Below are 21869 nucleotides of genomic sequence, written 5' to 3' on the forward strand. Positions count from 1 at the left end.
GAATGTAAAGAAGGTTATGAACCATCTGAGTAGCAACAAGGACATTGGGAAGAAGAAAAGAACCAGGAGCAGAACCCACGGCGGTGACAGGAAGGCAAGACTCATCACCAACCATGATAGAAGGACAAGAGGGGTGTGGGGGTCGGACAGAAGAGAGGATACCGGCATCTGCGGTGGTGTGGAAGGAGGCACCCGAGTCGGCGATCCACTCGGTGCTGACCGGTGGCGTCCGCCCCATGGCGCTGAAGGACGGCGCCAGTGCGGCCTGGTCCCACCCCCACGCCAGGTCGGCTGCTGGCTGAAGGGAATAAGTCTCTGTACTTGTGGTCTGTGTGGGGCTGCAGCATGTGGGGCTGCAGCATCTCATTTTTCTGCAGCATGCACTAGCACCATTGCTGCCCTAGAGGACAGCATCTTGGACTGCTTTAGCATCTAGATAGGACAGCAGTTAGTCCTTTCATTTGGCATCTTAGACTAGGAGTAGTCCTTTCATTTGGCATCTTAGACTAGGAGTAGAATATGCCTCAGTGTTGGCTGCCCTGCAGCTGTGTATAAATGTGTTGCCTCCCCTCCCGTTGGATGGTATGGCATTGTGAGTGTGAATGAAGAAAACCCAGAAAACTTCCCCAACATGAGTGTCATCCTCTCAGCTCAATGAGAGTGAAAATTGAGCTGCTAACATATGATATCAGAGCCGTACTTTCCTGTAGGTTAGACATTTCCTGCACTTCTCCCTCCCAAGCAGCAGCTAGCACAGCAGCAGCTAGCGCAGCAGCAGCGGCTAGCGCAACAGCACCTGCTGCACCCTCTACTCCACCTGCCTGACCCGAGCAGACGAGCGGCAGCTCGTCTGAGGCTGCGTCTTCTCCACGCAGCAGCCCCCTGGAGGCGCGCCATGTCCGACGCACCGTCTCAGCGCTCGGTCGCCTCGAGCGCATGGCGTCAGCGAGATGCCGAGCTCGCCGCGGCAGAGGAGCGCAGGCGAGCGACGGCACAAGCCGCTGCAGCAGCGGCGAGGGCGGCCAGGCTGGCTGCAGCGGAGCTGGCGGCGGCCAGGGCGGAGGTGGAAGCCGAGGCGGCGGAGGATGCAGCGCGTGCGCGGAGGTCGAGGTTGAGACCTTGCGCGGCAGCCTCAGCGGCTCCATCGCCGGCGACGCCACCGCCGACGAGGACCTTGAGGAGTTGGAGAGGGAGAGAGCGCGGGAGCGGACCGCGCGGTGGGCAGCAGTCCACCCCGGCGGCGGCGGCCTGGACGGCGGCGCGCCCGGCGGCGGTCCAGGGGCCCGCGCGCCCGGCGGCGGCCCAGGGGGCCGCGCGCCCGGCGGCGGAGGCGGCGCCCTTGCCGGCGGCGCGCAGGGCGGTGGTGGAGCTCCTGGCTGGGGTGCGCGCGGCGGCGCCCCCGGCTACCACGGCCTCCAGGCGGTGGTCAGGGACGTCGGTCCCGGTGGTGGGTGGCCCACCCTCACCAAGACCAACTACGTCGAGTGGGCCGCAGTCATGGAGGTGAAGCTCCAGGTGCGGCATATGTGGGAGGCAGTCCGGTACGGCGACGTCGACTACGATGAGGATCGACAGGCGCTGGATGCTCTCATCGCAGCAGCCCCGCCCGAGATGCAGTTCACGCTTTCCAAGAAGCGATCTGCCAAGAAGGCCTGGGACTCCATCGCTGCGGCACGTATCGGCAGCGACCGCGCCCGCAAGACCACTCTCCAGGCACTTCGCAAGGAGTGAGAGAACCTGGCCTTCAAGCCAGGTGAGGATGTTGATGACTTCGCCCTCCGTCTCAACACTCTACTGCAGAAGGTGGTGCAGTTCGGCGACGACATCTACGACGAGGAGAGAGCCGTCGAGAAGCTCTTCCGCTGCGTCCCCGAGAGGTACAGGCAGACCGCTCGCTCGATCGAGTCTCTGCTAGACCTCTCCACCATGACGATCGAGGAGGCGATAGGTCGCCTCAAGGTCGTCGACAGCGACGAGCCACAGCCTCCCTCGGGAGGCATCTCCATCGGTGGGAAGCTCCACCTCACTCAGGAGCAGTGGGAGGCTCGGCGCGGTGACAGGAGGAGGGGGGAGCCCTCTTCCTCGACTGGTGGCCGCAAGCGCGGCAAGCCGCGAAAGGGGCGCGGAGGTGCCCAAGCCGGGGCACGAGGGCGCGCCGAGGGTGGCGCCCGCGGAGATGCTCAGGGCGGCGCCGCTGACAGGCCCAAGGCGGCACGAGACGACGCCTGCCACAACTGTGGCAGGCCCGGCCACTGGGCCAGGGACTGCCCGCAGCGGAGGCGTGGGGGCCAAGCCCACGTCGCGGAGGCCCAGCCGGATGACGAGCCGGCTCTGTTCCTACTCCACGGGGACATGGAGCCGCAGCCGGCGGCACCGCCTGTCACCGCTCTACTCCACCTCGACGAGCCGCGTGCTCGAGTTCTCCTCGGCAACGGCTCCGACGACGACAGGGTCGATGGCTGGTACCTCGACTCCGGCGCCACGCACCACATGACCGGGCGGCGGGAGTTCTTCTCCGACCTGGACGTCGACGTAGGTGGCTCCGTCAGGTTCGGGGACTCCTCCGCCGTGGAGATCAAGGGCGTGGGCTCCGTGATCTTCACCGCCAAGTCCGGAGAGCACCGGATGCTCACCGGAGTCTACTACATCCCGGCGCTGCGGAACTCCATCATCAGCCTTGGGCAGCTCGATGAGAGCGGCTCCCGCGTGGTGATCGACAGCGGGGTCCTCCGCATCTGGGACCACCGTCGCCAGCTTCTCGCCAGGGTGGTTCGAGGGAAGAACCGCCTCTACATCCTCCATGTCGGGGTGGCCCAGCCTCTTTGTCTTGCAGCTCGCAGGGACGACGAGGCATGGCAGTGGCACGAGCGCTTTGGGCACCTCCACTTTGAGGCCCTAAAGCGGCTCGGCGCCAAGGAGATGGTGCGAGGCCTCCCGTGCCTCGACCACGTAGAGCAGCTCTGCGACGTCTGCGTGCTGACGAAGCAGAGGCGGCAGTCCTTCCCCCAGCAGGCGAGCTTCCGAGCCAAGGAGCGGCTCGAGCTCGTACACGGGGACTTGTGTGGCCCGGTGACACCGGTCACACCAGGAGGACGGCGCTACTTCCTGCTGCTCGTCGATGACCACTCCCGCTTCATGTGGGTGATGATCCTCGGCAGCAAGGGAGAGGCTGCGGACGCCATCAGGCGTGCTCAGGCTGCTGCGGAGAGCGGCCGCAAGTTGCGCGTGCTGCGCACCGACAACGGCGGCGAGTTCACGGCGGCCGAGTTCACGGCGGCCGAGTTCGCGGCGTACTGCGCGGATTAGGGCATCCAGCGCCACTACTCCGCGCCGTACAGCCCGCAGCAGAACGACGTCGTCGAGCGGCGCAACCAGACGGTTGTGGGGATGGCCCGGGCCCTCCTCAAGCAGAGGGGGATGCCGACTGTCTTCTGGGGAGAGGCGGTGGTGACGGCCGTCTACATCCTCAACCGCTCGCCCACCAAGGCACTCGACGGCATGACACCGTATGAGGCTTGGCATGGGCGCAAGCCGGCGGTCTCCCACCTGCGGGTCTTCGGCTGCCTCGCGTTCGCCAAGGAGCTTGGCCACATCGGCAAGCTCGACGACAGGAGCACTCCGGGAGTGTTCATCGGCTACGCGGCGGGTTCGAAGGCCTACCGCATTCTCGACCCGGAGACACAGCGTGTGCGCACGGCGCGCGACGTTGTGTTCGACGAAGGGCGAGGATGGGCGTGGGACAAGGCGGTGGACGACGGCTCGGCTTCGACGTACGACGACTTCACCGTCGAGTACGTCCACTTCGAGGGAGCTGGGGGAGTAGGCAGCTCTTCTTCGCCGAGCGTGCCTACCCCGGTCCCCGAGCCTCCACCGACTCCGGCGCCCGCCACACCGGCGGCACCACGCCCTTCAGCTACGACTCCGGCTGCGCCGAGTTCCTCAGCTTGACCACCACAGCCGGCGACGCCGCGCACTCCAGCACCGACAGCCACTCCTCCGGGCACGCCTACTCCAGCACCTGCTCACAGCCCGGTGGAGTTCGCTACTCCGCTCTCTCACGACGAGGAGCGCATCGACGCGTACCACGACGGTGAGCCGCTGCGGTACCGTACGATGGAGGACCTTCTCGGCGATCAGCCGGTGCCGGGACTGGTGCCTCACGACCTGGAGGCGCAGTTGCACCTCGCGTGCGACGACGGCGAGCCTCGGTCTTTTGCAGAGGCCGAGGGACACGCGACATGGCGTGCCGCGATGCAGTCGGAGATGGACGCGGTTGAGAAGAACCGCACTTGGGAGCTTGCTGATCTCCCTCGCGGTCACCGCGCGATCACCCTTAAGTGGGTGTTCAAGCTGAAGAGGGATGAGGCCGGCACCGTCGTCAAGCACAAGGCTCGCCTGGTGGCATGAGGTTTCGTGCAGCAGGAGGGAGTCGACTTCGACGATGCCTTCGCTCCCGTGGCACGGATGGAGTCCGTGCGACTCCTCCTTGCGCTAGCTGCCCAGGAGGGCTGGCGTGTCCATCACATGGACGTCAAGTCGGCGTTTCTCAACGGCGACTTGAAGGAGGAGGTCTACGTGCACCAGCCGCCGGGGTTTGCGATCCCCGGCAAGGAGGGTAAGGTGCTACGTCTGCGCAAGGCCCTCTATGGCTTGCGGCAGGCCCCGAGGGCGTGGAACGCCAAGCTGGACTCCACGCTTAAGGGGATGGGCTTCGAGCAAAGCCCGCACGAGGCGGCCATCTACCGGCGGGGCAATGGCGGAAATGCCCTGCTGGTGGGTGTCTACGTCGACGACTTGGTGATCACCGGCACCAAGGATGCGGAGGTGGTGGCGTTCAAGGAGGAGATGAAGGCCACCTTCCAGATGAGCGACCTGGGGCCTCTCTCCTTCTACCTGGGGATCGAGGTGCACCAGGACGACTCCGGGATCACACTTCGACAGACCGCCTACGCCAAGCGCGTCGTCGAGCTCGCTGGGCTCACCGACTGCAACCCAGCTCTCACTCCGATGGAGGAGAGGCTGAAGCTGAGCCGTGACAGCACGGCGGAGGAGGTGGACGCTACTCAGTACCGGCGTCTTGTGGGGAGCCTCCGCTACCTCGCCCACACACGGCCGGACTTGGCGTTCTCCGTCGGCTACGTCAGTCGGTTCATGCAGCGACCGACGACCCAGCAGGCCGTGAAGAGGATCATCCGCTATGTTGCGGGGACTCTCGACCACGGTCTCCACTACCCGAGGTGCCCTGGGGCGGCACACTTCGTTGGGTACAGCGACAGCGACCACGCCGGCGACATCGACACCAGCAAGAGTACGAGCGGGATCCTCTTCTTCCTCGGCGAGTGCCTCGTTAGCTGGCAGTCGGTCAAGCAGCAGGTGGTGGCCTTGTCCAGCTGCGAGGCCGAGTACATAGCGGCTTCCACCGCGTCGACTCAGGCGCTCTGGCTCGCTCGACTACTTGGTGATCTACTCGGCAGAGACACTGGAGCAGTGGAGCTCAGGGTGGACAGCAAGTCCGCTCTGGCCTTGGCGAAGAACCCCGTTTTCCACGAACGGAGCAAGCACATCCGGGTCAGGTATCACTTCATCCGAGGCTGCTTGGAGGAAGGAACCATCAAGACGAGCTACATCAACACCAAGGATCAGCTTGCGGATCTGCTCACCAAGCCCCTTGGGAGGATCAAGTTCCTTGAGCTCTGCTCCAAGACCGGGATGGTCCAATCTTCCCACAAGACGATGCACAAGACTTAGGGGGAGAATGAAGGGAATAAGTCTCTGTACTTGTGGTCTTTGTGGGGCTGTGTGGGGCTGCAGCATCTCATTTTTCTGCAGCATGCACTAGCACCATTGCTGCCCTAGAGGACAGCATCTTGGACTGCTTTAGCATCTAGATAGGACAGCAGTTAGTCCTTTCATTTGGCATCTTAGACTAGGAGTAGTCCTTTCATTTGGCATCTTAGACTAGGAGTAGAATATGCCTCAGTGTTGGCTGCCCTGCAGCTGTGTATAAATGTGTTGCCTCCCCTCCCGTTGGATGGTATGGCATTGTGAGTGTGAATGAAGAAAACCCAGAAAACTTCCCCAACTTGAGTGTCATCCTCTCAGCTCAATGAGAGTGAAAATTGAGCTGCTAACATCGGCTGGGTGGAGCGGGCGGGGTCTAGAACGGCGCGAACAGGGAGCAGCGGCGGCGAGCATGGCCATCGGCTGGGGTTGAAGACGAGGCTCTCCCTGACCCTGAACCGGCCACATCGGGATGTGCCCTCCAGGGACAGGAGCAGGAGTGGGAGCCGGAGTCGGGTCCAGAGTGCCCCGAGCACCACCACCACGTCCCCTCCGCCGACGACGCCCTCAGCCTCCCCTAGAGGGCGGAGCCTGGTGGGAGGACGAAGCGCCATGCTCGGTAAAGGGGACGACGGGCGGGACAAGGAAGTAGGGCTTCTTCGCGGTAGCGGCCCTCGCAGCGTGCGCGGCGGCGAGGGAGGCGACGGCCCGCGCGGCCTGTGCGGCGGGCGCGACGGCGGCCTGCGTGGCGTGCGCGGCCTGTGCAGCACCAGCGGGCCCGCGTAGCAGCGCTGGCCACCCACCCCGAGCGCGAGCGCTCGTGCACCCCCCGCCCATGGGCCGGATCGGGCGTGGCCAGGTCCCCCGTGGCAACGGCGGCGGCCGTGCTCGCGCTCCCAGCGCCTGCGCCGCCAGGGACGGCGGCCAGCGTGGCGGCGGCGCCCCCTGCCCAGGAAGCGGATCCAGGGGCAGGGGCGCCAGGGACGGCGGCCAGCGCGGCGGATCCAGGGGTAGGGGCGCTAGCCCCGGCGGCGGCAGCACCTCCACCGGCCGGCGCGGCTCCAGCGCCGGCGACCACGGCCGCCGCGCGGCTCTAGGCGGCGGCGGCAGGAGCAGAGGAAGGGGCCCAGGCGGCGCGTGGAGCAAAGGAAGGGGCGGCGGCCCACGCGGCGCGCGAAGCAGAGGAGGGAAGGAGGAGAGGGGAAGGGAGGAGGAGGAGGCCGGCGCCGGCGGCCGGCCGGCCATGGGCTGGCGGCGGCGGCTGCTGCTGGCGGCTGGAGAGAGGAGAGAGGTGAGAGAGACCTAAGCTAATGATACCATGTAGGAGAGAATAATAGATTGTATGTAGGAGAGAATAATAGATTGTATTCCTCCAAACCCTAGAAGGGTGAGATATATAGATCCTATACATGGGCCTCTATACATGGGCTCACATATACACCAACACTCAACTATGCCAAATTCCAGGATATGTAAAGAGGATGCTGTAATATTCTTTGATCCTTCCAATTGTTGCAATATATTCTCATGCCACTTTTGTAGGAACCTGCCATGCTGTTCTGATTCCTGAGGATATGCGGGGCCTTCAAGTTTGAACACTGCCCCTGCTTTCTTCTGTGAAAGGAAAGAGGCTTCCATGCCCTGATGGAAAGCTACAGATGAATTGGCTTTTGGGTTCAAATGCTGAATCTCATGCCATCAATCTACTAAGGCTGCTGCACATCTGTTCTGCATGTGGAGAACCTTGGGCTGCTATAAGTAGAGCACCAGAACCGCCTGCTTCAACACCAATCATCAGAAGCCTTCAATCCTTGGCATTTTGGAGGTATCTTCATTGTCCACTGTTCTGTTTTCCTCTGTTATTTTATCCTTCTACAGTTCCACTTTTTGAAATGCCTTTCACCTTATCCCTGCTAATAACCTAAAGTACTAGAGTTGGCATTCTTTGGTGATCATGAACTGAGTTGTACGCCTGTATGTTCATCAACTCCTAGTGTTAATTTGAGAAGTAACTTCGAAATTGCATCTATAAAGTACACCAGCCCATGGAAACCCAGTGCACCTGCATCTAGAATGTGACCATCTTCACTCCTGCAGACAGTACCAACTGGTTCATAGCTGAGCTGATATTCCCCTGCACAGAATAATCTTCACTCTTCAGCCAACCAGCAGGCTGCAGGATCCATCTCTGCTTTGGTGTTATGTGACTATGTGTCTTGTCCTTGAGCGCCTCATCGTTTCATCGCACACTATTATTTATTAGAAATACATCCAAGAAAGTCGATAGAAGGATCTAACATCCACATGCTTGGACGATCTTTTCCCTTTGCCATTCAAACTGCCCACAAGGAACATCACTAATTTCCCTTTTCGTAATGTCTAAGCACTAGTTTACGGGTCTTGAATATAAAAAAATAGTAAGGGAAATAATGAAGCTTATTCCTTCTAATCAATGCATGTTCTATCCCTTTTCCTCTTTTGACAAAATTGAATCAGTGTCCTAGCGGCAATGGTGGTGAGAGGTTCGATATGTTGCATTTGGATTCAACTTGCTATGTTTACTTAGCCTATGGATGCTTTTTGTTGGTTTAACCGTTGAAGCTATGCTGAATCAAACATGACATTCATGTGTGAAGAAGCGATGTCCTTTCGTAAATTATTCATACTATTGTACTTCCCATTCTTCTATCCACGGCCACGACAAGTAAATTTAACAGTATCACATCCTATTATTCATGCTTCATGTTAAGATTGTTTACATAATTGGCACGAACTCAGCAATGATAGTTGCCTGTATCCACTACACGTGACAACATCACTATGATAAGCTGTGTCGCTTAGGGCCTGAACAACGGTATTTTACGGGTGCAATTGGTTTCACGGTACCCTGCTGTGATCAGGCCACCCACTGCTTCTTCAAACGGGCCATTTTAAGGGATGAAAACAGGTATTTTATGGGTGCAATCAGTTGTATGGTACCCCACTGCGATGGGGCCATCCGCTGCTTCTTCAAATGGACCATCGAAAGGGATGAGGGCCGCAACTTCCAGTGATGTGGACGAGGGAAGCTTTGCCACTGATGAAACCTCCAAGATGGTCACTTGATCCACTCTCTCAAGAGTGCGGATGCCGTGCACAGAGAAAATGATGGCCATGGCCACAGCAAGGAGGTTGTGAGGGTGGCAAGCTTGGCCATTTCTTCACAGTTTGATGATGGTTGTGTATTATGCAAGCAGGTAGTGGATGGGAATAGCTTACTGATCTGGGATTTATAGGAAAATGGTTTTAATAGGTGAAAGTGTGGTTACTTATTACTCAATTTTATGAAACTGTGGTGGATTTAATGGATGTGTTTAATGCCAACAAAACAAGTGTTACACTATAATTAAGGGACTGTTTGCTCAGGAAGAAACACAGGAGTTCCATCCAAAAAAACATAACCATTGGAGTTGATGAAGTGGAAGGGCGGGCCTGGTGCAGCGGTAGAGCCTACCGTCTGTAACCGGAAGGTCCCGGGTTCGAGCCCCAGCCTCTGCACATTTGTGTGGGTAAGGCTTGGGGCTTAAAAACAACCCTTCCCCAGACCCCGCACAGTGCGGGAAGCCTACGGCACTGGGTACGCCCATTGGAGTTGATGAAGTGAAGTTACGTGCAAAAAGATTGAGGTAGCCTTAATATTTAGGTAATATCAGAATATTCTGTTTCTTGGGTAGTAACAATGGTGAGCTGTGATCAACAATGCCTATGTGAGAGAATATATTTCTTTTGTTTTCAAACCTGCTAGGACCTTCTTCACGTGCTGTTTTTGTTTTATCTAGCATGCTACAGAATCTGCTTGAATTTATCTCTTTAGGGTCATATTAATGTGAATAGTTATTATTTTTCCAATTTTCCCTGAAAAGTGGTCAATTAATTTAGCAAACTACTTTGCAGTTTTTGACTATTTAGGATGGAAGCAATTCTTAAAGGACCAAAGTACGAGTGCTTGCTGTTTGGTAAGTTCCCTGCTTCAAAAGAGAAAAAAATACAGAGAGATTGTTGCTGCATTTATTTCTTCATTTTGTTTCAAATTTAAATAATGTGTTTTCTATTTCATTTTCAGATCTAGATGATACTTTGTATCCCTTCAGCTTGGGCATCAATCTTTCTTGTCGCAAAAATATACAAGGTGAGTTAAGACACTACTCATTTTTCGTTGCTTCATGATTTATGAAGAATTTATTGTCCACAAATGTTGAAGAGCCTGCAAATTTGAAAATTTGGCCACCAGATTACATGCGGCACCATCTGCTAATTGAAGAAAGCCAAATTGCTAAAATGTGCCTGGACCTGTACAAGGAATATGGCACCACAATGGCTGGCCTTAAGGTAACAACTCATATTTCATTAGTTCATTGAGTATTTACAAATTACAATGACCTGTCCTACATTTCCTTCCCCCTTCTAATCACACCATCGCTATTCTCTGCAGGCATTAGGCTATGAGTTTGACAGTGATGAGTTTCATGCAAATGTTCATGGTACCTTACCATATCACAATCTGAGGCCCGACCCTGTTTTGAGGACCCTCCTACTTTCAATTCCACAGAGAAAAATAGTATGAGAAGTCCCCAGTTTTTCTATTTTCTTGTTGAACTCTGAAATGGCATGCTTGGAAAAAATGATTATGAGACCATTTTACCAACCTAAATTTGGTTGCCTCAGGTATTCACAAACTCTGACAAAGCTCACGCAGAGGAGGTTCTGCACAGGCTAGGTTTACAGGGTCGCTTTGATGGTGTGATATGCTTTGAGACACTGAATCCTTTTAATGGTTTAAGTGAGGCCCAGAATTGCATGGTTTTCAAGGATGAAACATCTGCCTACTTGGTTGATCTGAACGAATCAGATGGGTTCAGACCCAAATCGCCCATCCTCAGCAAGCCCTCCATTGAAGCCATGGAAGCTGTAATTCGGATTGCAAATATTGATCCCAAAAAGACAGTAAGAATTATCCTCTCTGAAACACTACCAAGAACACGATCAAATAAGAAGCAAGGAATACCACAGTGGAAACTTACCTTCTATATACTCTTCAGATATTCTTTGATGACAGCACTCGGAACATTGCTTCAGGAAAGGCTGCAGGCTTCCATACTGTGATTGTAAGACGTGTACATGGCCCAGATTTCACATTAACCATCATTCATGTTCGAAGGGAAAAAACTAATTACAAAACTTTCTGAATTTTGCAGGTTGGCAGGTCGACACTGGTTCCCGGGGCTGACCATGCTCTGGAGAGCATTCATAACATCAAAGAAGCTTTGCCCGAGATATGGGATGGTCAGGATCGGTCTGAATCCGATGTTCTTCCTCCCAGCTCTGTCGGAACTGCAGTGGTTGCTTGAATGCTCTGTGGGCTATCCATTCTGTAATACCATTAGAGTGGAGTAATTTGTACTCTACTTAGTTTGAGTTTGGATAGAGTTAGAGCGCCCCACCTAGCCAACCCGACCATAAAACCCAGGTGTCATAGTGGGAGGGGTGGGGGCTTTTATCCGCGGTCCAACATTCCCCCTACTGCGTGCGAGCCGGGCGAGCCGCGGGGCTGTGCCACCTGTCCGGTCTCAGCACTTCGGTTTCAGCAAATGCAGCCAGGGAAATCGCGCAGCGGAAATGCGTGGCCTGGAGGGATCGAACCCAGAACCTCGGCTCTGGTACCAAGTTAGAGTGCCCCACCTAGCCAATCCGACTATAAAATCCAGGTGTTATAGTGGGAGGGGTGGGGGCTTTTATCCTCAGTCCAACAGATAGTGGATGCAGAAGATTCGTCCTAGCATCATTGATGAAGAAATTGCAATCATAGTTCCAACTGTTAATGGTATCAGTTAGAGCAGTGTGAGCTGAAGTTGCTGAACATGCATATGCGTAATTCTGCAGATGCCATAAAGAAAAAGTAATTCTGCAGATGCTATTGGCATTCTTGGTGTACCATTCTCTATATATGAGATGAATTAATAAAGACTAATTAATCCATCACAAGTATATATTTACTGTAGTTTTATTGTAGCAATTTAGTGTCTAATCATATTTTAATTAGGCTCATTAGATTCGTCTCGTAATTTACAAGCAAACTATGCAATTAGTTTTTTTATCTAGATTTAATACTCCATCTATGTGCCGCAATATAGTTTTGGAATTCTGAATTTTGCATCTAAATAAGGCCTTTAGCTGTGTGTGTTCTCTTGACGATACGGTGCCTTTTATTTTTCTTTTTCTTTAAAAGAAAACATGGTGCCGCTTTTAATTCGTTTTCAACATATCGGACCGTTTATTTCAGTTGCGTTTGGGCCGTGCTGGGTAGCTTTAGCTGCTGTTTTTCCCCTAGGACCCGTCCTGGGATTTTTTTTTTTACCCTCAGGTCCAGGCTTAATTTTAATGGTACCCTAAAACGCGGCCGGAGGGGTGAACGGACCCACCGTTTTTCATTAAGAGGAAGCAATACGGCTTCTCCCGGCCGCAGAAAAATCTCCGAACCCTGGCCCATGCCCGTGAGGGCCAAGCCTTACGGCGAGGGGATTTTTTTACCCACGGGCGGAAATTTGTCCCAACTGGGATTCGAACTCGCGACCTCGTGGGGACGACCATACCTCAGCTCCTCTAACCAACTAGACTAGAGGAGCTTTGGTTTAATGGTACCCTGGTACTGGTAGAATAGACTACGATCGTTTAGAATGCTAATTTTTGTTGGTTCAGAGTTATTGTAATCAAATTAAGTTATATAGGAAATGTATCTTTTATCCTCACAAATATGCCCTTTTAATTCTCACAAAAAACGCATCTTTTCAATATGGTTATTACTTTTTGTTCTGTTATGAAATAACTGGAGAAGTAAGGGCCCTTTTATAATTTGGTCAAGCTTTTAAACACTGCACAGCGGATAGGATAAGGCCATAACCAAAGACGCCGTTGTGCGGGAGACGAAGAGGGAAAGTGAAGAGCAGCGTCGGACTAGTGAGCCATGCTCGCCTCGCCGGCGCTCGCCGGCGCGCACTCCTTCGCGGCGTCCGTGTCCGGCAGCCTCCGCGTCCCCCTACCTTCCGTCCCCGCGCCCTCGCCCACGCCGGCGCGGCGCGCAGCGCTGTCCGTCGTCGCCAAGGTCAAGGTGCCTACGCCCCAGGACGACCGCATCGCCCGCCATGTCCGCCTCCGGAAGAAGGTAAGAAATCTGCACGAGAGCCAATTTAGCCTCGTGCTCCTCCTTTCTCCTTAGGAATGTGGACGCCAATGTGCACGAATTCTGATGAGGAAGTTTTCACTCTGCATTCGATTAGGCGGGTGGTGGGTGGGGCCATTGCGTGCCTCCGACCTATTCGACGAAATGATTCTATTAGAGCGGTAGCCTAAGAATCAATCAGTTCACGAATTGAATGCAACTACACGAGTCTTCCTGGAGTTTCAAGAATCTATGTACCTGTCAGTCTTACTCACTTCTTTCCAGGTGAGTGGCACCACGGAGAGACCCAGACTGAGTGTTTTCCGCTCAAACAAGCATTTGTACGCTCAAGTCATTGATGATACAAAGCAATGCACTTTGGCTTCGGCTTCAACCATGCACAAATCTCTCTCCAAGGAATTGGAATACTCCGCTGGACCAACAATCGTAAGTTGTCAGTACTTTTTTTATTTTGCTTGAGAACTCTGATCTTGGTTGAAATTTCAATACCATTCCAAATACTGTAACAAAGGGTTTAGTGCTCACTGCCTGAAGCATTCTGTTTTGGTGCTTGTTTGTTCGATTGGTTGCATAATATGGGGAAGAGTACTATAATGAAAATGCATGCTCCTTGCACTTGTAGCATTGTTGAAAACCAGATGATACATTTATCCAATATTCCTAAGGACTAAGGAGTTCAATGTGCAATTAATTGTCTATGACCCAATCAAATGTATATGCTCTGTTTGGGTACTGAAATGGCATTGCGATTTCAGATTACATCGACTGAGATACTTTAAATGCGCCACTTGTTTCTACTAGATTGTACAATAAGCACGTACATGCATTCCCTATTTCTCACAAGGGCCTTATGCCTGTGTTGTCCGATCATTGGCCAAACTGTTGTTGTGGTGAAAGTAAAACATTATATCAGAGTAGATGAGGTGAACAGACAATGCAGTTGTGGCCCTGCAGTATTTGCTTATATACACAAACAGTCATGGTCAATTTAATAAACACTGTTAAGTCCTAGGTTTGATTACTCTCTTTTCTTAAGAATCAATGAGATTTTACTATTTTAGGACAGCATGTTGGCAGCAAGATCACAATGGCCTGCACTGTACATAGGCTGAAATATTCTTTTGCAGTTATTTGTTGGGGTTTGTTTGTGACAGACGTTTGATATTTGGTTTGCAGGAAGTAGCACAAAAGATTGGTGAAGTGATTGCCAAGTCTTGCCTGGAGAAAGGAATTACCAAAGTTGTCTTCGACCGAGGTGGTTTCCTCTACCACGGCCGCATAAAAGCTCTTGCTGATGCTGCTAGAGAGCACGGGCTTGAGTTCTGAATCTTTACCCCGAATGTTTGTTCATATTTCAATGATCACCTGTAATCTTTTCTTTTCACCCCCTCGATGTTGAACAGAGTTTGTAGTCACCTGCCTTGTTTTGCAGAGTGCAGATTGGGCCAAACTTTGATGGCATCAGATTTTTGCCCCAGTCTTGCATTCAAAAGCTTCTCAACATGATATTATGAATCTCCCACCATTCATGCTCTCTGGTCCACACCATATTCATTCCTGACATTGATCCTTTGGATCCGAATCCCAAGTACAGGGAACTGTAACAGGAAGATGATGGCGAACATGGAATATTTTCTACTCTCTTGAGGTGCCGTGTCGGTTCTGTTACAGCGTGAGGAATCGCACGATCACTATACTGTATGACAAGTGCAATCTGATGTTTTCTGTCGTGTGCATGTTATATTGGTTTTGCTACCTCTTAGAAATAATATACGTGCAATGAAGAATACACTGATAGGCCACCTACAGCCAGGATTAGTCGCTCTTGGGCTACTGCTCACAGCGTCACCTGTTACGTGTATGACAGCGTCGTTCTGCTCCTATCTTTACTGCCATTTTTCCTGTTCATCAACTAATGTATTATAAAACATATTTGTCATGGTTGCCTATATCTTTCTCAGTTAATGCCTGCCTACTCAAGTGAAAGGGATATATAGGGAATGCGATAATTTATAGGCATCGTGTTGTGGTGATCTGAGAATTTTTTTTAGGGTAGATCTGAGAAATCGTTGCACGCTTTTTTTTTCCGAATAGTATTGTGCTACAGTTGGTATGGTTGGCGGGTGTGTGTAGTGCGTACTGATCCTACCCCTGACAATCGATTAGTATTTCTTTTCGAGATACTTACTACCTCCGTTCTTGAATATATGTTGTTTAGAACAAGGAAATTAGTTCATTTTTAAACTAATGTGCTTGTTCTGAACATTTTATATTGAAGAATGAAGGTAGTAAATATTTTTTTTAATCTATGACATTTGAACAGATTCTGATATGACAAGGCCTTACATCAATTTTATTATGGTTTTATTATCTATGAAATATGCTGAGCTTTTACTAATTTATCAGCCAAAGATTCTTTTAATTCCGTGCGTTGTTTGTCGGATTATTGAGAAGATGGTTTTGGAGAAAAAAAAAAGTGAGGTGGAAAGTTAATCGATTTTTCGCAAAGTTCATTTAAACATTTAGTCGGCAGTTTTAGTTTTCTCGTGCTGTCTTATTCAGAAGATTTGTGAAACTTTTGTGGTCTCATTCAGTTTGATCTTGGCTTTCCTTGGTGGGTTGGTGTTCCTCCTAGATTGGATGAGCCCTGACGTCCTTCCACTCAACAGGACAACAGGTAAGGCTGCTGCGATCAGCTAACGTATTGATGTACCATTTTTCAAGTTGTTTAGATTTCCTATAAAAGAAGTAATTTTGTCACAATTTTGTCCAGAGGCTAGTCCGTGTTCATCCCTCCACGACTGGACAGTTGTTCATCATCCAGAGAAGGTTTTCTAGAAGTGAAAAAAGAAGAGGAGAATGGCCGAGTTGTTGAGAGAGAGACGGGTCTGAAGTGGCCGGAGCATGATGTGCTCAGACACGAGATCGAGGCCCAACTGTCCAGGCAACGAGCGATCGAGAGATTGTGATTGCTGTGGCGACACGGTCGATCGTGTGTCAAACTTGTGCACAAGATTGACACGATCCTTGGCCTGGATCAACTCAACTCGAGTAGTGCTTCCTGGCCGGCATGGCAAATGGCACCACGGCTGCGATGGCACTTGCGTGTGCGTCTACTAGTACTGGCGCTAGTGTCTGAGAAAGGTTTACCCTGCTGGACGAATGGCATGCGGAGGTCTGAAGAAATGTTCAGAGCAGTTCTGGAGAAACCTGCTGCCTGTGGTAACACGTCATTACTACCTTGGTGAGTGAGTAAAGGCTCCTGGGTGAGCTAATTGGTGCATTGCTTAGTTGTAGCTGCAGAATCCAGAGCGTGCAAAGTCTTAGAAAGATTAAAGCTACCAGCATCAGAGCAGCCGGCAAACTTGGTTGCAGCTGCAAATCCATCATCATCAGAAAATGTTTGATGAAAATGTTTGCCGACGGCAGGCCGAAAGCGATGAGATTCAGACCGTGCGGCCACCGTAACTTTCCGCCCGGCTTTAGTTGGACTTTCTCGATGCCTCCGTGCAGAGTAAGCTCGTTGATTCGATCCACTTTTATTTATCAACTATACAGCTACACCAGGGAGGAAACGTAACCAGATGATTAAACTTAAACTCTCAGACATGTCGGCTCGCTTTCGGAAAGTTAAAACAAGATGGATGCCAAGTGCCATCCTCTGAAGAAAAAGAAAAGAGAAAGGGTTAGCAACATGCTGCCGAAGTTACTGCTACTGCCCGTCCGACAGATGTTACCGCTCACCGTTCCGTCCTCTGTGACTTTGACTCTTCAATTCAACGGAGTCGTGTTGTGGACCAAAAAAAAATACAGTTGGTCAGTGACATTGCAGTCGTTTTCGATTACATTTACAGTAGTACAGAGATATCGTGGTCACAACATACGGCCTCGTGGATACTGTAACACCTGTGTATTATTGACTGGTGGCCCTTGGTTGACGAGCGAGAATGTTGAGAAACAACCTTGGTGACCAAGACCCTTTGGTTTCTAAAAGTCTCGGAGCTAATTTAAGTTCTTGGGTTAAAACTTTTAGACCCACCCTATTTGGTTTCAGAGGTTAGAGGGACTAAAAGTCATTCAATGAAGCTGTCAAAGTATAAAACTGCCCCTCTTGCATGAATACACAGTAAATAGAGTTTTGTCCTTGCTCCGCCGTGCGCTCGCCCTGCTCTGCCGCGCGCTCGAGTCGTTCCGCCTCCTCGACGGTGCCGGCTTCGCCGCGTCGCGCGCGCTCTGGCACCGCGCGCGCTCCGGCACCGCGCCCACGCGCCCGCGCCGCGGCCGCCGGTTCGCCGGGGAGGAGGAGAAGCAGGAGGGGGAGCAGGAGAAGCGGGTTTGCCGGCTTGTGCGGGCAGCGGTGAAATCCGCGGACACGAGCGGCTAGAGCGGGTCGAGCCGCCAGCGGCGAGCCCTTGTGCGGGCGGCGGCGAGACCTTGCGCGGGCGGGGGCGGCGTGGATCTAGGGCTCGGGGGCGGCGGCGAGACCGTGCGTACGGAGTCGATGCTGATGTGCACTAGTAGTGTCGTCGCCGTCGGTGAGGAATTGAACCTACGGCAACGTACGTCTGACACGACAGCATGAGTGTATGCCGATCAGAGGCACAGTGGTGGTGTGGGCTTGTGCATCGCATCTCGTACGCGAGCGATCCGTCCAAATGCAACGCCCAACCCAAGGACAAGGAGGCAGCGAGCCAGAGAGCGTCGTCCCATTGGCCCAATCCTCAGCGACGACCAGTTCTCTGGCCCAATCGCGCGCGCGCGTCGTGCCCGCCGGCCAAAGATGCCACCCGGCCGCCGTCCCGTCCCGTCCCGTGGACAGGACTCGCCAGGTAGCGTGCGCGGCCGCTCCGTCGGCAGTTTTTACGGTTACGTGACGGGACGAGCCATCATCCATTTCGCCGTCTCGCTCGCTGCGTTGGGCACGGAACCACACTGGGGTGCCTCCTTCGGAAGCTCCAAAGATTCGCTCCCCGTCTCGTACGCTCCTCGTCCGAGTCAAACAATGATACGGCCGCTCTCCTGCTTCCTTTCCTAGCCAACACTACTAGTAAATGGACGCAGCTCGATCGGCAGGCAGCTGGCTGGCACCGCACGACACGACGATGGAGCTCGCGGTTACAGTAGTTCAATTCCCGTTTTCAAATGGAGCTGTCACGTCATGGACGGACACGCTAGCCTTAGCCTAGCTAGCTGCGGGGGGAGCTCAGCTCAGCTGGCTGCCCGGGCGCGCTCCGCCCAGATTGCAGTAGGCATGCTGGCTCGGCTACCTTCCCCTTCCCTTCCGGGGGAGCCGGAGCTCTATTAATACACGCGCACGGGCGCCCGAGGCCGCCGCGGACGTGCGAGCGCCATGGTTCCCCTTCCCCGGCGTGCGCATTGAACGACGAGGCCGCAGAGAGTGCGCAGAGCACAGCTGCTGCCAAGGCAATGGCGGCGAGGGCGCCGCGGCCGGGGGCCCTCGCGGCCAGCTTCCTCCTCCTGTTCCTGGCCGCCGCCGCAGCGCCGTGGTGGCACCGTGGTCTGGCTGCCGCCGGGCTGGTGCGCGTGGACGGGACGCAGTTCGTGGTGGGCGGCAAGACCGTCTACTTCAGCGGGTTCAACGCGTACTGGCTGATGCTGGTGGCGTCGGACCCGGCGCGGAGGGGCCAGGTCGTGGCCGCGTTCCGGCAGGCGGCGGGCCACGGGCTCAACCTCGCGCGGACCTGGGCCTTCAGCGACGGCGGCGACGCCCCGCTGCAGGCGGCCCCCGGCGTCTACGACGAGGCCATGTTCCAGGTGAGCTGAGGGCCGATGCGATGCCAAGCACAAAGCTTACTTGTCGTCGTGTGTGTCGATCGAGATAACTACTAACAGCCAGCGAATGAAAATGGTTTCCTTTCTTGTGTCTGCATCAGGGGCTGGACTTCGTGATCGCCGAAGCCAGGCGGCACGGCATCTACCTCCTTCTCTGCCTCACCAACAACTTCCACGACTTCGGCGGCAAGCGCCAGTACGTCGCCTGGGCCAGGGAGGCCGGCCACCACCTCGCCACCGCCGACGACTTCTTCAACAGCACCGTCGTCAAGGGATACTACAAGAACCACGTCAAGGTCTCTATCTGTCTCTCTATAGTATCGTGTGCATCTTTGATGCTTCTTCTGAAAGACGAAGCTTAATTAACTTTCCTGCTGGATGGAATGCAGACGGTGCTGACGCGGGTGAACACGGTGACCGGGGTGGCGTACAGGGACGACCCTACCATCCTCGGCTGGGAGCTCATGAACGAGCCGCGATGCGACGCCGACCCCACCGGCGCCATGGTGCAGGTAGCTAGCTCCCTAGGTGACCCTCGAGATGTCCATGGATCGATCGCGAGCCACACGATGTACCTACCGCGACCACAAGATTCTCTATCTGATTTGATCCTGGCCGGCTGGCTGGTGGCTGCAGGCCTGGGTGGAGGAGATGGCGCCGTACGTCAAGTCCGTCGACGGCGACCACCTAGTGACGGCGGGGCTGGAGGGCTTCTACGGCGACGGCGCGCACGAGAGCAAGGACCTCAACCCCTGGGGCATCTACTACGGCACCAACTTCGTCGACACCCACCGCGCCGCCGGCGTCGACTTCGCCACCATCCACCTCTACCCGGACCTCTGGCTCTGGGGCTCCGGCGCCGCCGCGCAGCTCGCCTTCTTCCGGAACTGGACGCGCTCGCACGCCAGGGACGCCGAGCTGTACCTCGCCAAGCCGCTGCTCGTCACCGAGTACGGCAAGTTCCTGTGGGACGGCGTCGCCAACCGCACGCAGCGGGACCGCTTCCTGGGCCTGGTGCTCGACTCCATCTACGCCTCGGCCGCCGCCGGCGGGCCGCTCGTCGGCGGCGCCTTCTGGCAGCTGCTGGACCCCGGCATGGACACGCTCAGGGACGGGTACGAGATCATACTCCCCGAGGACCAACGCGCCGCGACCATCATCGGCAACCACTCCCGGCAGCTGGCCGAGCTCAACGGGCAGGACGTCGAGGCGGTTCGCCGGAGGAGCCGGCGGCGCTGGGGCGCGCATAGGAAAGTACACGTACTAGGCAGCAGCAGCAGCAGCAGCTCGGGTAGTAGGAGTAGCAGTGACACGCCACGGTTACACATGCCCTTGGTTCGTTTCATCATCTCTTTGTTCAGATCATCAATTTCTTCGCTGTTCAGTTCAGCGGCGTATAGACCGTAGAATATTTTTTTTACTGCACATACATTACAGGTTAAAAAAAAACTTAGTAGGTGTGTCGTACCTAGTCCTACAAGCCAGGGATTTCAGGTAAAAAAACAACCTGTGTCTGTACTGTTACGTTACTGGAATACTGGATGCTAAAAAGAGGCGCAGTACTAGAGCCCGGTAGGTAGTTTTCATGGGCCATATGAAGTCTCTGTTCCATCTTCCAGTCCATTTTTTTCTGACTGCTATTGCTATGGACGGGAACAGTTCTATCTAGAGCACATCACGTCATCACTCATCACCGACAAAAGGCACACGGCAGTCGATCGAGAGGCGCACAAAATCTGTTTCTTTTTTTTTTTGGCTTAACAGTTCTGTGCCACGCTAGCAAGGTTTTTTTTTTGAAGATTAAGCAGGAGCACTGCATTGCATTTAAGAAGGAAGCAAGCTAGGAATTTTTTTTCTCGAATGCAAGCTAGGAATTACAGAATTGTGATTACATAAAGATAAAAAAAACTCATACAACGGCAAGCAGAAATGCTACTCATTGGAACCACGCTAGCAAGGGTGACACACACACACGGGGCATGGCAGGATGAAGCCGCGCCACCGGACACCGGTTAACCGTGGCCTTATCCTTGCGCATCTGAAACTGAAAGTGAGTGGCGTCAAGATCAGTAGACTCACCTGTGGATGTGTCCATCCCTTGGACTGGGAACTTCTGATTTCTGAATCGTGCAAAACTGTCTCGGGTCCTGAGTGTTTTTTCTCTGTCCAGATTCCAGGCTCTCTCTCTCCAAAGTCCAAACTGAGTGGCTGCTGCCTACTTCTTGAACGTTCTGCATTCAAAGGCAGCGGTAATCGGCGACCGCAGGATGAGCAAAGCAATCCACCTGGCATCCGCAGTGGTGTTGTGCCCGCTATTCGCCTGTTCCAGTGGTTGAATTATTCAAGTACGTTTAAGGATAGAGTGGGCCGGGCCCGGTAGGCGCTTCTGCTACGGAGGGCTTTGTCAGGTGTGTGTGGGTGAAACGCTGTTGATTGGGCCTTTCTTTCAGGACAACTATTTGGGCCCAAGTACAACTGTTCGAAAAGGCTACTAAAAATGACTATCTCCTAAAAAAAAAGAATACGCAACAATTCTTCATACTTATTTGCTGATACTAGTTGTTTTGTTTTGGATTCTGGACAAAATGAAATAGTGCAAACTGCAAACACTGCATTGGCAGTTGTAGCAGCAATGAGTTCTATTTGGACTACAAATGCGACAGCATGCAGTTTGCACTGAAGAATAGGTTGGCGGTGCAATCCTTTTCATCATCAGATATTCAGATCTACGCTATGTGAAATGTAAGGTCTCATTGGAAATCTGATGATGGTTTCAGATTTCGTTTCATGTGAACGGACGGATTCTGAATATATCTTTGGTGTTACATTTTCATATATATTTTTTCTATCTGTGCTGTTACAGTTGCTTGAATTTTAGTAGCACAGAGTTTCTGGTACAGATTCCTGAACGTACCAATATATTTTACTGATACCTCCGAATATCACCGTGTTTGAACTAGCCTCTTGGACCAATTCATTGCTCCTGAACCCAGAATAAAAACAACATGCGAGTAACTGATTGCATGTTTCTTTCAAAGGCAGTGTCGTTTGGATGGCCATTTCTAGGAGCCATCCATCC

At 53.5% G+C, this 21869-nt stretch overlaps 3 protein-coding genes across 3 annotated transcripts; all 3 read left to right on the forward strand.

Moving 5' to 3' along the window:
* The first annotated feature begins 7174 nt into the window (after window positions 1–7174).
* LOC120687303 lies at window positions 7175–11300 on the forward strand. Its single transcript, XM_039969288.1, has 8 exons — window positions 7175–7606; window positions 9715–9776; window positions 9884–9949; window positions 10052–10149; window positions 10253–10378; window positions 10486–10764; window positions 10860–10925; window positions 11016–11300. Exons 2-8 carry the CDS (start codon window positions 9731–9733, stop codon window positions 11166–11168), a joined length of 834 nt encoding a protein of 277 aa, XP_039825222.1. The 5' UTR covers window positions 7175–7606; window positions 9715–9730; the 3' UTR covers window positions 11169–11300.
* Window positions 11301–12705: 1405 nt separating this feature from the next.
* Window positions 12706–14719, forward strand: LOC120691642 (50S ribosomal protein L18, chloroplastic). Its single transcript, XM_039974786.1, has 3 exons — window positions 12706–12979; window positions 13262–13423; window positions 14174–14719. Exons 1-3 carry the CDS (start codon window positions 12782–12784, stop codon window positions 14321–14323), a joined length of 510 nt encoding a protein of 169 aa, XP_039830720.1. The 5' UTR covers window positions 12706–12781; the 3' UTR covers window positions 14324–14719.
* A 3359-nt stretch (window positions 14720–18078) lies between these two features.
* On the forward strand, window positions 18079–20413 carry LOC120693230 (mannan endo-1,4-beta-mannosidase 3-like). The gene is made up of 4 exons (XM_039976640.1): window positions 18079–18772; window positions 18892–19086; window positions 19180–19302; window positions 19427–20413. Exons 1-4 carry the CDS (start codon window positions 18425–18427, stop codon window positions 20195–20197), a joined length of 1437 nt encoding a protein of 478 aa, XP_039832574.1. The 5' UTR covers window positions 18079–18424; the 3' UTR covers window positions 20198–20413.
* Window positions 20414–21869: the final 1456 nt, after the last annotated feature.

The sequence above is a fragment of the Panicum virgatum genome, chromosome 9N, assembly GCF_016808335.1.
Source record: "Panicum virgatum strain AP13 chromosome 9N, P.virgatum_v5, whole genome shotgun sequence".
In the NCBI taxonomy this organism is placed as follows: domain Eukaryota; kingdom Viridiplantae; phylum Streptophyta; class Magnoliopsida; order Poales; family Poaceae; genus Panicum; species Panicum virgatum.

Bases quoted from the DNA above. Each gene is read 5' to 3' on its own strand.
- LOC120687303 (XM_039969288.1), top strand. From the start codon at position 9,731: ATGGAAGCAATTCTTAAAGGACCAAAGTACGAGTGCTTGCTGTTTG. The intron at 9,777-9,883 runs GTAAGTTCCCTG...TTTCATTTTCAG, and splicing joins GTACGAGTGCTTGCTGTTTG to ATCTAGATGATACTTTGTAT. The intron at 10,765-10,859 runs GTAAGAATTATC...TATACTCTTCAG, and splicing joins ATATTGATCCCAAAAAGACA to ATATTCTTTGATGACAGCAC.
- LOC120691642 (XM_039974786.1), top strand. From the start codon at position 12,782: ATGCTCGCCTCGCCGGCGCTCGCCGGCGCGCACTCCTTCGCGGCGTCC. The intron at 12,980-13,261 runs GTAAGAAATCTG...ACTTCTTTCCAG, and splicing joins ATGTCCGCCTCCGGAAGAAG to GTGAGTGGCACCACGGAGAG. The intron at 13,424-14,173 runs GTAAGTTGTCAG...TTTGGTTTGCAG, and splicing joins ACTCCGCTGGACCAACAATC to GAAGTAGCACAAAAGATTGG.
- LOC120693230 (XM_039976640.1), top strand. From the start codon at position 18,425: ATGGCGGCGAGGGCGCCGCGGCCGGGGGCCCTCGCGGCCAGCTTCCTC. The intron at 18,773-18,891 runs GTGAGCTGAGGG...TGTCTGCATCAG, and splicing joins ACGACGAGGCCATGTTCCAG to GGGCTGGACTTCGTGATCGC. The intron at 19,087-19,179 runs GTCTCTATCTGT...GATGGAATGCAG, and splicing joins ACTACAAGAACCACGTCAAG to ACGGTGCTGACGCGGGTGAA.